Genomic DNA, 13483 nt, shown 5'->3' with positions numbered 1-13483 from the left:
CCCCCCTCCCTCTTCTCTCTACAGTACATTTTTTAGGGTAAAGATATTTAAAACTACCCCCTCTACTTACCTAAATCCGCAGTCAGGTAACGCATTGAGTCCCTAGTCTTCTATCTTCCTGACTGCATAGTAGAAGGGTTCTTTTTTGGGTGTCCGCACCACACTTGCGGGTATGGCTGATCTTAGACTACAAAGTCAATCCTAATGGTTTTCTTACAAAGGAAATCCCAAAACACACTGCATCATATTTGTACCTTTACCCTCCCCAAAACCCCAACAGCATGTCACCATACTTTCTGTTCTGTACGGACTGTTTTGTGCTATGAATCAGTTCACCAAGTCACTGGGTGCCTCAGTCACGTCACTAGTTGCCATAGGCCAGCATTGTGAATGTCCAAACAAGCACACAATTTACATTACGTTACACTCAGGCCACAAAAACCTCCATTACAATATATTGTGCAATAGCTAAAGTACAAATCCATTTTGTGTGCACCAAGCCCACTTATTACCTTACTAACGGAGCTGCACATAGCCTGTGCAGGGAGCAGAGCTGTGGGAGGGACCTAGCAGGCTCCACCCACTGCAGGCTGAATGCAGAAAACTACAGGAGGGGGCGGAGACAAGACCAGCCAAGGAGAGAGAGCAGCAACAACTGGTCTATATTACAGGAGGGGGCGGAGACAAGACCAGCCAAGGAGAGAGAGCAGCAATAACTGGTCTGTATTACAGGAGGGGGCGGAGACAAGACCAGTCAAAGAAAGAACAACAGTGACCGGTCTTTACTACAGGAGTGGGCAGAGACAAGACAAGTCACGCAGCATAAGGAGAGAGAGCGGCAGTGACCGGTCTTTATTATGCGAGGGGGCGGAGACAAGACCAGTTAAGGAGAGAGAGAACATCAGTGACCGGTCTTTATTACAGGAGGGGGCTGAGACAAGACCAGTCACCCTGCACAAGGAGAGAGAGCAGCAGTGAGCGGTCTTTATTACAGGAAGTCTCACACTGGATTGCTGTACAGATCTGGAAGAAATACACAGAGCTCACCAAGATTGAAGGAAGAATACCCATGGATCTTGTATTGAGAGAATATTTGCTTATCCCAGTGTTCAGCTTTAACATATTCACTTTTCCCCATTCCATCAATATTCCTAATCTCTCCATGTGCGTGTCCCCCACTATAAAAACCCCTTTTCCTGTATTGTTGTCATCGTTTGGAGTGCTGGCGTGCTCACACACATTCATAAGCATGCCAGTCAGTTAACATGTTGCATCCCCATGAATACTTACACAAACAGGAATCGGGTGCATCTACTGGTGACAGGTACTCTTAATTAAATAATTCAGCCACTATAGCTGGCAGGCCACATAGTGAGTCCACTGTGTGTTCTTTTGTCCATTCAGTGCACAAAGCGAGACCAAGGGGAACACTCAGAGGAACAATAAGGAGGTAAATGTGTTTACAAAGCAGATGGGGAAGTAAAAGCTTTTATACACAGGCTAGCAGTTAATATTCCCTGTGTCTTTGGAACAACTCCGCCAAGAACAATATATAGAGTCAATAAGCCATACTAAAAGTCCTTTCATTTAGTTCTACTTTGCAGGAAATACAGATCAGCCCACCTCTTAAACCAATAAAAAGAGATCATTCCAGGGTTGTCAGGATTCGGTTAGATATGCACTGGGCCATGGAGAAGACTATGTGTGTGAGCTTCCCAGGATTCTGCATGCTGATGAGAACCCATCACAAGTCTTAAAGGGGGTTTCCATATGAAGGATGGTACAAATGATGGAGAGAGAGAACATATAAGAGGAGGGGTCGGAGAGGAGCAGGTTGTGTGACCTGTGCCCCTAATCAACATGGCACAAGTATGACTTCCATCACCAAGGCAAGCCTCTAGAAGACATGGCATGCATCACTTTGGCTCTTCTGCCAAGAAGAATCTATATGGGTGCAGACAGTCTTCGGTGCCCCGCTCTCATTTCCCTTCCCACCTATGTTGCCTTGTCTACTTGGATCCAGCATGGGACTATGGAAGCTGAGGGGTGGGACAAGTAATATGTAAGTGGTGGAAGATCACAGCCTCTCTATCTTACCTAAATGCAGAGTGGGATTGCAGGAAACAATGGTGGCACTCAGGACACACTTTGGCATCAAGTTCATCCATCTTTTATCAGCATGTAGGTGTGATCCCCCTGCTTTTACTACGAAGGCCTCATGCGCATGGGACTCATACATGAAACATTCGTGTGTATTTCCCTGCCAAGAAAACCACAGGTGCTGCGTACAGCTGCCCACAGACATCAATGGCTGTAGGGTGGGTGTATGCTGGCCCTTTCATAAATTAGCGCATGAGTATGGACATATGCTCTGAACGTCTGCGTATTGTCTCTTAGCTTGTCTGCAGTACCAATGGAATTCTTTTACATTTATTAAACTCTATGTAAACCCAATCACTAAAATCTCATGCCAATGTCATCTCAAAAGTCATGTCAGTCTTTTTATATCTGCAGCTTCCATTATAATAATCCCCGGTCATTGTGCTATGCAAGTCTTCATTCAACCACTTCCTGTTATAGGGTGACAACGCTCCGTCTCCTTATTGTGCTCCTGCATTGTCACCTATAGGTTTCCTATAGAGAAAAATGCGCACATAATGCAGACACGGTCTACTGTTCTCACCATCAGGGAACCTGCCCTGAAAAATGCCATGTAACCATCTCTGGAGTGCATGTAGACAGGAAGTAGCTGCAAAGAGGCTGCAGGACCTCTCTATTTGTGTACACGTAATTTCCAAACAATTCTGTTTTTGAAATAATAAAAAATTGGCTTGGCAGGTTCCTCTCATCATTGTAAGAGTAACGTTTGTTATGGCCAGGCTTAGCCGCAGGGCTTTCCTGGCCCACACTACAATCCATATAGCTTGCAGGTGAGTAGATGACATCCCTACTGTAACAAATGACGGTATGTCTTACTAAGTGTGACCAGCGGTGTCCTATGTCACATCAAATGGACACAAGGATCCATTGACTTAGCCATAGGGTAGATGTGAGGCATTCTTCATGGTGAGTGCTGAGCTCCCATTACTCCATAGATACGACAGTGATTGGCGCATGTTTGCACTGAGAGTTTCCAACATGTTCCGTCCATTGGAAGCGCTCGTTATCACCGGAACAATACTTTACAAAAAGAGCTTGACTTTAGAAACTTAAAAAGTAGCCGGGTGATTGCAGGCTGCAGTCTGGCTGTGACGGCGCACACAAATCTTTCATCTGCTCCCTGCTCTTCTCCTACAGCACAATCCCTGATACCATCACCTTGTTAGGAAGACAAATTGGGAATTTATCCAGAATTGGATCTGCCGCGCTCCCCTGTGACTGATGTAGCCGGTGTCGGGCTGACCTTTAACATCTGTTGTGCTTCACAATACCTGATCGTATCACAAATGAGCCGCCAGCGATAAGAGGAGAGCAGAACTCGTTATGCTCTGCCTGGGCTGTGCGATTACTCTCTCTGCTCTGCGCTCCACTTACAACATTTCATGCACTGCAGTGAGAGTGGATTAGCGGCACGAGCCCCGAGGACCTCATTGTCCTAAATTTCATCTGCTGGTAAAGTGCTGAGAAATAATGGTAAGCTCTCTGGGCTAAAATCGTTCTGATAGAAAAAATTGCTTTAAATAAAAGATTGTCTGCAGCCTTTCTTTTGTTCTCAATAGAGTAGGGATTGGATCAAATCTGCACACTGGAAAGATTTCCTTTGACTTCCTGTCCCAACAGGAAGTGAGGAAATATCTGCAAATGTAGTGAAATGAAATCTCCTCTTAAGCTCAGCGAACGCGTTACAATCTGACTGCAGAATGTTTATACAATCACTTTTACATTTACCAAAACGCAGCGTGTAGAGGCGCAGTTGCAGTTGTGCTGTTACCTGGCCAGTTTAGCTGCACGCAGTGTTTAGGACACTCTGGGTGAAACTTCTATGACTCTGAAAGCGAATCCCGTTCTATTCCTATGGAGAGTGCGTTATGTGTCCCACATATAGACGGCCTCCCCATAGGAATGAATGACATTATTGTGTGCATGCAGAGAAGCAGCAATGGAGCAGCCAGAGAATCCGCAGTGCCTGCTGTGAGGATCTCACGGGAGCATGGACAGGCAAGGCTTTGGGGTGCTAAGGGTGACGACGTGGTGAATTGTAACTATATAAAAGTGTAGTTATCCTTTAATATTTAACCTGTTTCCAAGCTCTAACCCCAAACAGTACAACAGCCATAAACGTAGCAATTGAAAGCATTTATTTCTGTTAGATTTGGATAGGGGAGAGAGCCGCTGTCAGGGGAATGAATGTGCGGCAAATCCAAGAAGGGAATAGAAGGAAAATCTTTGAATGTGGACACGTGTTCCAGTGACAACTCTCTGAGAGAGGGTATCCCTCACATTGGAAAGGGATCCTCTCACTTCCTGTTGAGTCTACAGGACAGGAAGTGAAGGGAAATCTATCTCACGAGACCAAAAAAATGCATTATCCAAAATGAAGGAAAATTGCTTAGATAAAACCAGTGCCGAGATGTCCACACGGAACACAACTAACCTGCTCTTGTTGCCATGGTGTTGTCTGTCATTTATTAACCCTCGTAATCCACATATCAAATACAAATAAAAGCTTCCCTGAATATATGTGCTCTGGAGTGTTGTACAACACTTACAATGTATTAAAATGTTGTTATATAGCAAGGCAAAAATGTCAGTTCGATCAATAAGAGGAAAGAAAATTACGGCAGCATGGTGTAAAAGCGAGGAATGGTATTGATCTCGTGTTATATGTCAGTATTGTTTCATCGCCCGTGCTACTGATTACTCACAGGAGATCGCGTTAATTAAACATTATCAGCACATCACGCTGTGACCTGCATTGCAAAGATCACAGAAGAATAGCTCCAATCTTCCTCTATTCAGGACCTGGATTCCACGGCCCCTATACAAAACAGAATACACAGTCTAAGGGCCCCGGTGTGTTGTGCAATGCTGTGCAGTAGGAGCTCACTCCCACCATCACAGGAGCAAGCCCCCTTTCCTGTTCCAAACCCGCACATGCATAGTGCACTCTCCTCCAACCTATGCTACTACAGGGCGAGGGAGAATGCACTCCTGGGATGCTGAGCGCGGCCTTCATTGATTGGAGTGTCCCAGAACTTGGGTAGGATGGATTGATCACCTCAGTGGGAGTTTTTCTGGCAGGCTTTGGTATGGCTTTCAATGGGCACAGAGAAGCCGCCTCATCCGCATTGTCTGTACTGGCTCCATGAGACACCAACTGCCTACAAGTGCATCCTCCATTGTGCAGTGACTGGCTCTCAACAATTGCAGGTTCCACCTGCTTTACTGCAGGAACATGAAGGTTGTAGCTGGGCTCTAAGGAGGATGTCCAGGGTCTTCTCTGCAAACAGGCTTGCAGTGGGAGTATCTGCCGCTGTATGCTGATGGGTTGGGAGTATCTACCGCTATACGCTGATGGGTGGGATTAGGGGGTACTTCGGAGAATCTAAGATAAACCCACACTGATAAAAAAAAATCAGGCACATTTTCTGTGATGGCAGGCCCAATGTATTTCTTTAAATGAACTCAGGCAAGAGGTGTAGTGTAGTGTAGGTGACAAGCAGTTGCAGTATTGTAGACCCTCAAAAAGTGTTCAACGTTCTGTGAACAAATGATCGTTAAGCTCCTCCTATATGCATGAGTTGTGTTTTTATGTATTTGGCTGGATGTGCCCTTTATAAGATGTCTACCATATGATAATGACTGTATCAGTGTATTCATTTATGAACTTGTACAAGTGATTTCTGTGGACAACGGCGTCTTTCTTCCCTTACATTGATTTGCACATATTTCCCCAGGGAGCTAGGTTTTTAGCCCCTCTAATCTAGTTATACATAGAACATATTTACCGAATGGGATCCAATATTTGCTCGTGTACAGCAGGAACGAGTACATAATAAATCACGATGGATTGCCAAGGTGCTGTGTTGCTCTTGTTTAGTCACTGATGGTTGGGCTGGTGCCACCTTCACCAGGAACAGACCTGTCAGTGACTAATTAATAGGAAAATATAGGAAACAGATTGAGTGTAGCCGGGGGAATGTACCTTACATTGTGCTCAGATTTCATCCAAAAATATGAAATCCATTTGTGGATGGGCTTTCTGATCCAGCAGTGGGCACGCCGTACATTAGTTCTCATAACTGGGAGCTCTGAATTGGTCAAAGCTCTCAGAGCTCCCCTAACTGGTCTTATTTTTGTATAATGTCTCTAACAATTAAGCATCCCTATAACACCCACTGCACCCCTTCACCTGCACAGAACCTCCTTACCATCTTGTCTTGAATTGTATTGTGATTGTAATGTCTTCCTTATATTGTAGAGCGCTGCACAAACTGTTGGCGCTATATAAATCCTGTATAATAATAATAACTGCACCCCTTCACCTGCAGAGCGAGAGCTCTCCCCTGCAGTACTTCTTTTCCACCACAAGATGTCCTCAGTCTAATGGCTAGCATCATTCAACCAGCTTCCCTGAGACCAGACTGTTCAGGGCCGGCCCTTGGCCTGTAACTGGAGAGTGAATGCAGAAGCATGCTTCTTGGCAACACATGAACTGATTGCCTCCTTCTTCCTCTCACACCCCTGCCCTGCTGCACAGGGACTGCCATGCTAATATCAGGTCAAATTCAAGAAATGTCACTGCTTGCATTTAAAAAATACATGTTTTTGATGTAATAATGATTACAAAGCTGCGGTAATTGGTGTCTTCTGACAAGAGTTCAGCTTCAGGTAAATCAGTACAGAAAGAAACAAATAGGCTGCCATTGCCGAAATCTCCATCTAAAAATGCAAGAGTCCCTAATCCAGATGCAGATCAAGAATTATCAGGGTTCTTCACAGAAGGGTGAAGAGTTTGGAGAAGGCAGGAGAAGGGAACAATCTAGGACAACATAGCTGAACTGGAAAGTGAGCTGGATTGGAGAATTTTTCCAAATCAGCTATGTTGTCCTAGATTGTTCCCTTCTCCAAACTCTTCACCCTTCTGTGAATAGACCTGTATATCTTCAATGAAAGAGCTCTTACTCATGAACAGAAGGCAGTGGCAGACAAACGGACATATAGACTGACTTACCATTTTATTGGTAAATTCCGGAGGGTTGTCATTGACATCTGCAACGGTTATGATGGCCGTGGCTGTGTTGGACAATCCGTGGTTTAGGTTTCCTTCCATATCTGTGGCTTGGATGACAACGGTGTACTGTTGGACTTTCTATGGGAACAAATATGGGTCAGTATGAACATAGATTGAGTGCAAATATTACATAAGCCATACAGGAGATACACGAGAACTCACGATATCTCAGGCAGTAATTACAGTCATTGAGAAAGATGTGGTTTTGTGGCAGAACTGGGAATACTGGTGATGTTATCTCACCACTTTGTGTAGCTCCCAGTCAGCACTGGGAGCTACACAAAGCTAAAGTATATATATTAGGAGGGCTCGATGTTTAGACAAAGTGCATTTATCCCCCCCACCCCTTCTCTGACCTAAACAATTCCTCCCTTACCCTCTGCAGACCTATATACACCAAAATCTGAGGGCCGCTGCTCTGCTGTTTGTTGACATCCAGTGCTGCAAAGTCTCCCCCTCCTGGCTGGCCATGTCTGTAGAAGTCTATGGGGCTGTAATATGCAGGTGTGGCCAGCAGAGGGAGCACTGCAATGCTGGAATGCAAACAATAAGGGAACTATGCCCGTCGGATCTCTGTAAGTGTAGATCAGCAGAGGGAAAAGGTGAGATCTGTTAGGTCAGGGGTGATGGACAAAAAGGATAAGTGCACTTTGTTTTAAAGCGGACTTATCCTTTAAATCAAATGATCTCAAGAAAGTTTAATTTTCTGCAAAGTTTTGCACTGGCAGCCTTTAATAGCTGACAACATTAACGAGCGCTTCCTCTACAAATTGAATGATGGTCCTGGAGAACAGTAGTTTCTAATCAGGAATACATCCATATCATTGGTGTGATTGTCTGCTGGAGACATCTATCATCTCCTGCAGAATTCCTTCAATAATGTAATTACGGATAAGATTGGAAAGTCAGTGCGGATGGATATTTATGCTGGAAGACTTTGCAGTCACAGGAAGCGGAGAGTAAATAATTAGTCTACGGTCGGATTAGCAGGCATGGGATTCTCTAGGGCCAGGAATTAGCCCCTAATAGCGCTTATTGTAGGATTGCAGAGGCTGAAAATGAATCCTGAAATGATGTTTACTGAAGGGAGACATCTGGGATACACTGATGATGACATTAGCAAGTTAAGATGTTTGAAGAAGCAAAGGCGGTGTCACTTGGGGGCTGTGCCCCCGAACTGCCAAGCACGGTAGACTGAGCTTTATTATCGGCCATTCGTGGTAAAGACAGGTTGCGGCGTCCTGTCCCTGGAAATGTCTCTGTTACGTTCCTAACTTACTATACTCACTTTTTAGAGTGAAAACACATTTTTAGGTATTTTACATGTTTGTTGTTCCATATTCCCTACATACTGATCTGTGAATTCTCCCTCTAGATGCTTTCTGTATATCTGGCAGTCAACATCCCAATGGATTTCCTAGCCGACTTCCTCGCCACACTTGCAACTTTGGAGCAGAGATGTGAAGAAGCTGCAATTCTCTCTCTGCTTGTTTCCTCTGTAGCTGGATACACAGTCACTGCTGCATCTGACTACAACACTTATCTATACAGATTGCTGGTGTGGCATAGTATTCAGCAGCTGAGCGGAGACCAGGTGAAACCCCGCAGCAACGTCATCGTACATGCGCGGTCATCTAATGTGACACCGACGGCCATCTTGGTGATGGACACTGGCAGAGAGAGGAGGGGACGTTCACCCGGTGGAATGAGATATGCCGCCGGGTCTCCTCCTCCCTCCTGACACTGTAGGGCTCTCGATCCATGACGGAGTGCCCGACCTTTAAGAGGGGGTGACACCAAAATGACTGTCAGTCATTTTGGTGTCACCCCTCCAATGGTGTCACCCGGGTGCGGGCCGCACTCCCCTTGTGACGCCACTGCTGGATAACATGAGTAGCTACAGAAGCCTGGGGATTGTGTAGGTCACTTGAAAGTCTGCAAAAAAGAGCCATTCTGTAGCTGCCATAAAATCACGCGAGCCTTAATCTGAGAGTGAAGAGCAATAAAGCGCAATTACTGCCCATAACTGTATATATCAGGGTTAGGAAACCTTGACACTCCAGCTGTGGTGATACTACAAACCCCATTCTGCCTCTGGGAGTCATACCTGTGACAGTCAAAGTCTTGCAATGCCTCATGGGACTTGAAGTTCCACAACAGCTGAAGTGCTGAGGTTGCCGATCCCTGATATACAGTATACAGTAATGAGCAGAGATTGTGCTTTATTGCTCCTCACTCTCAGAATAAAAACTTGTATATATAATGAGCAAATCCGTATGTGTGTACATATATAATGACAAGGTATATCAGACCAAAACAGTTTAATAATCAAAGATGATTTAAATTGAGCTCATCCAATATACACGTATAGCTAAACACTGATTAACACTGAAAAAATGATCAATTTAATTAAATATTCATTTATATAAAGTAAAGAGATAAAGTGTCTCCTTAGTGTCACCTTTCTATTGAGTACATAGACAAGGGTCATATCACGTATATAATATTTGTCAGCAGTCATATCTTATACCTGGGCTCTCCTCTATACGTCTCCAATATGTGACACTGTGTACAACAAATGACTAGTGTATGACTTCCATTAGGGGTACAGAGAGTAGGAAAGGCTGTGACTTTAAGATCTTCCTACTAGTGCTACATTCATGAGTGTGGCTAAGTTCAGAAAGAACAAACGATCAGGTGGTGAGACCATGAAGCAGAATACACTGGGGCTGGTTTACTAAAGGTAGAGAAGACTCTTCACTCAGTAAGCTGTAGCTGTGTTCAGGACAATCATGTGCCGATGAAAGAATACATTCACACGGCTGGATAATTGAGATGAACTTCTTCTATTTATTCAATGAAGATTATCAACTCCTCTAGTAAATCAGCTTCCCTCTCTATAATTCCCTGCATTATAGCAACAAAGAGAAATGTTTGAAGCCGTCCTTTAATTCCCCCATAAAGCCAATTAGGAGCCAGCTATGAATCTCCTAATCCTCAGCTTCCAAATGACATGACCATGCGATGAACCCGGAAAGGAGCCCTGGCAACCAGTAGCATTACAACCCCAACTAAAATGTGAACCTGGGAAGAGGAGTCCAGTGTCAATCAATCTTCCTAATCCGGGTTGGCGTGCGTGTGAACTATGAGTGAACTGAGCAGTGTTCTTGATGTGCAAAGCTCAGGGTGACAGTGTCTGAGAACACAGGAGGAAGACATTGTGCACTCAATACCCCCTACTGCATCAGTAACCCCTACAAACATATGTTTTATACCTGGCTGCATCAAGACCCCCTACAGTGTTGTCTGCCATTGTGTCAGGACCCCCTACAGACATAAGTGCCATCCCCGATTGCATCAGGACCCCTACAGACAGAAGTGGCATCCCTGACTGGATCAGGACCCCCTGCAACACAGCTAGTAGCAATCCCAGACTACATCTGGAGGACTTTCAGACAGAAGTGTCACCCTGTGAGTGGATCAGACAGACAAACTTAGCACCCCCAACTAGTCTAGGGCTCCCTGGAGGCAGAACAGCCATTCCCCACTGCATCAGGACCCCCTGCGGACAGAGTTGACTGTCTGTGATCAGTTACTTCCTTCCCTCTTCCCAATAAAAGGAGGAAAGAATCCATCACATCGCCTACACAACATGTTTTTACATCAATCACCAGTTATTAACTAATGGACTCTTATATACACACATGCACACATAACACACACGCAAAGGTTAAACTTGATAGACCTGTGTCTTTTTTCAACCTCAAATACTATGTAACTGCTCAGATATCTCCAAACACCTCCATAATGTTTTCCAAAGTGCCTCAATTACCAGGCGCATTGGGGGCCAGACCTGTTGTCTATCTTGGACTTATTTTGGGCCCTTTTGCTTGTACAGAGTAGCAGCATGTTCTAATAATCCCATTAGGTAGATTAGGAACTACACTTTGCAAAGCACATTGTTTGTGTCTTTCATACTTTTTCTGGTAATTATTGGGGAGCTGTAAGCTGAATGCAGATTTGCTTGTACAGATTTGCTTTCCCCCGGGTAGAGGCTCAGCTTTGTTCTGACTGCTACTGTGGAACAGTGAACACAACATACTTTGTGCTTACTGAAGAGCACCCCAGTTATCAATCAAAGCATATTCTTGTTATGATCCATGCCTAAAAGTTTACTGCAACACATGTCCTTGTGTAGCTGCTTTGGGACTTCCCTCAACAAAACCCATTGCTAGAGACGCAGACAATAGGCTGCTTTCCCTATGGGAACGAGCCAGGGTTGTGTGAGGGTTGGCAATAAGTAAGGAGAGCTGATGATAGGAAGCATGCATTACCATTGTCTGATGATTGTCTAATAGATTTAACCAGGCACATTGCTTTTCTAATAAAAGATTGTGTGATTGCTATGCAAGGGACACCCGGTGTGACATCCACACTTGTCTCTTGGGGTTTTCTGTTTTGACGTATGCACTCAAAGGCCAATAGAGACTCCATTAGAATCCCCAAAGCAGAAGCTGGCTGATTACATTAAATCACATTAAACAATAAAGGTGTTAATCACACATGATGGTGCAATGTATTGGGTGAACACAAATGCATTTCACGCTGGAAGGTGCTTAATCCAAGAACTCAGAACCACAGAGCCCCACAGAGCGTGAAAAGCATCCAAGCATTCATTTGCTGTATGATGCCATTATCTGTAACTAATCTCCACATTGCTAGCCGTCTTCTTTTATTTACTCCTCACTGACTTCATACTGTGTTTAAAGGGGACATGTGAGCCCTCCGCCCCCCCATAAAAAGAAACCAAAAGTACATGTGAAACACATGACCACATGACTCTTATATGTTGCACAGCTGTATAGCTCTTCCCTTTAGATATATGGTATTAATGGGAGAGTCTAAAAGTCTCATTTAGGGAGCCTGCAGCATAAAACACTATTCCTGCAGGATACTGACCCATATTTTTTTTTGGTGGAGAGGTGCATTAGATAGACCTGAAGGTAAAGTAGGATCCTACTTTTAGAGGCAGAGTAATAAATATATATATATATATATGTATATATATATGAAAAGCACCTGAAACAATTTCTATTTCTGTATTTTTACTAGCTGTACCTCCTGAGATCATGAAAGCTTGGCCTGGGTGATAATTGCATGCGGTTTCAATCACACTAAATACTCGCTATGCATCAGTGACAACAGCGATGTGTCTTTGTGGTATTCACAGCATGAACACTGCCACCCAAATCAGAATTTGATGAATAAATTAATTAAAGCAGATAATGGGTGATAATGATGTTCATTAGAGAGAGGACCAAGTCCGAGTCCTCTGTACCTTTTGTAGTGATTATGTGCTGACACACGGCTGAATACAAGTATCGGCGCTTCAGTTTTTGGAGCACGGAGGTGTCAGGGGGGGAGGCTATTCATTTACATTGGTAATATGAGCCTTTAAAAACACAATCAGGTTCTTCATTATTAAACTGAAGCCAGGGGTTGCCTAGGCAAGAACTGGAGACCTCCCGGCATAATTTGGTGCAGTCAGATCAGACGGTTCCCCGATAGACAAAAAGTTCTAAGACGCCGTCACAGAAACTAATAAGTGTCTGAATCCATTGTTGTCACCAACTTTGATAAGTCATTAAAGGACATCATAGCGCACAAAGGACTTATGACTGAACCTCCTCTTGGGCTCCTTCTTTAATGTCATCTCCTGACACCTGCGCGCAGGGTGCTCAGTACGTTTTGGGGCTTTTTACGGAAGGAATTTTTTATAATCTGAAAGAATGAAAAGGTTTGAGTGTGAAGTAATGAAAGAGTGATTGTTATCAGGATATCAAAAGGTCCTTGTCCTCACTTTAAGCCATACGCTTTCAGTAATGATTGAAAGGACAGGAAGGCAAGTGGTGCAAATGAAGTTTCTGCAAAGGGTTGCCCAGGTTACCATCCATCCCGGGATGGGAAGTTCAGTCACCTGAGAGCACTTCAGAATAGAGACCTTTTAGATTATTATTGTTTCTACTTGACCTATGAATGTATCCCCCTCTGGTCACCATTTACATGACTAATACTATCCACTAGTAACACAGTCTACGCTAATGTGCAACAAAACCGGTAATATATTAATTCTGCCTAAACTTCACTACTTCCTCAAAAAGACCATGTGAAGAGTACCCAGTGAAACTGAAGCACAATTTCTTCAGGAGAAGAAAGTATTTCACAATTTTAAGAGTGCAATACAGCAGC

At 44.2% G+C, this 13483-nt stretch overlaps 1 protein-coding gene across 1 annotated transcript in view; it reads right to left on the bottom strand.

Annotated features, from left to right (window-relative positions):
- CDH4 (cadherin 4) overlaps positions 1 to 13483 on the bottom strand; it is a 503915-nt gene that overhangs the window by 27033 nt on the left and 463399 nt on the right. Inside the window, exon 8 of the mRNA XM_018560236.1 lies at positions 7175 to 7312. Coding sequence (XP_018415738.1) covers positions 7175 to 7312 — 138 coding nt within the window. The remainder of the gene's footprint in view (positions 1 to 7174; positions 7313 to 13483) is intronic.

The sequence above is a fragment of the Nanorana parkeri genome, unplaced genomic scaffold (assembly GCF_000935625.1).
Source record: "Nanorana parkeri isolate BGI_ZX_2015 unplaced genomic scaffold, ASM93562v1 scaffold17, whole genome shotgun sequence".
NCBI lineage: Eukaryota > Metazoa > Chordata > Amphibia > Anura > Dicroglossidae > Nanorana > Nanorana parkeri.
This window is presented reverse-complemented; position numbering and strand designations above follow the sequence as displayed.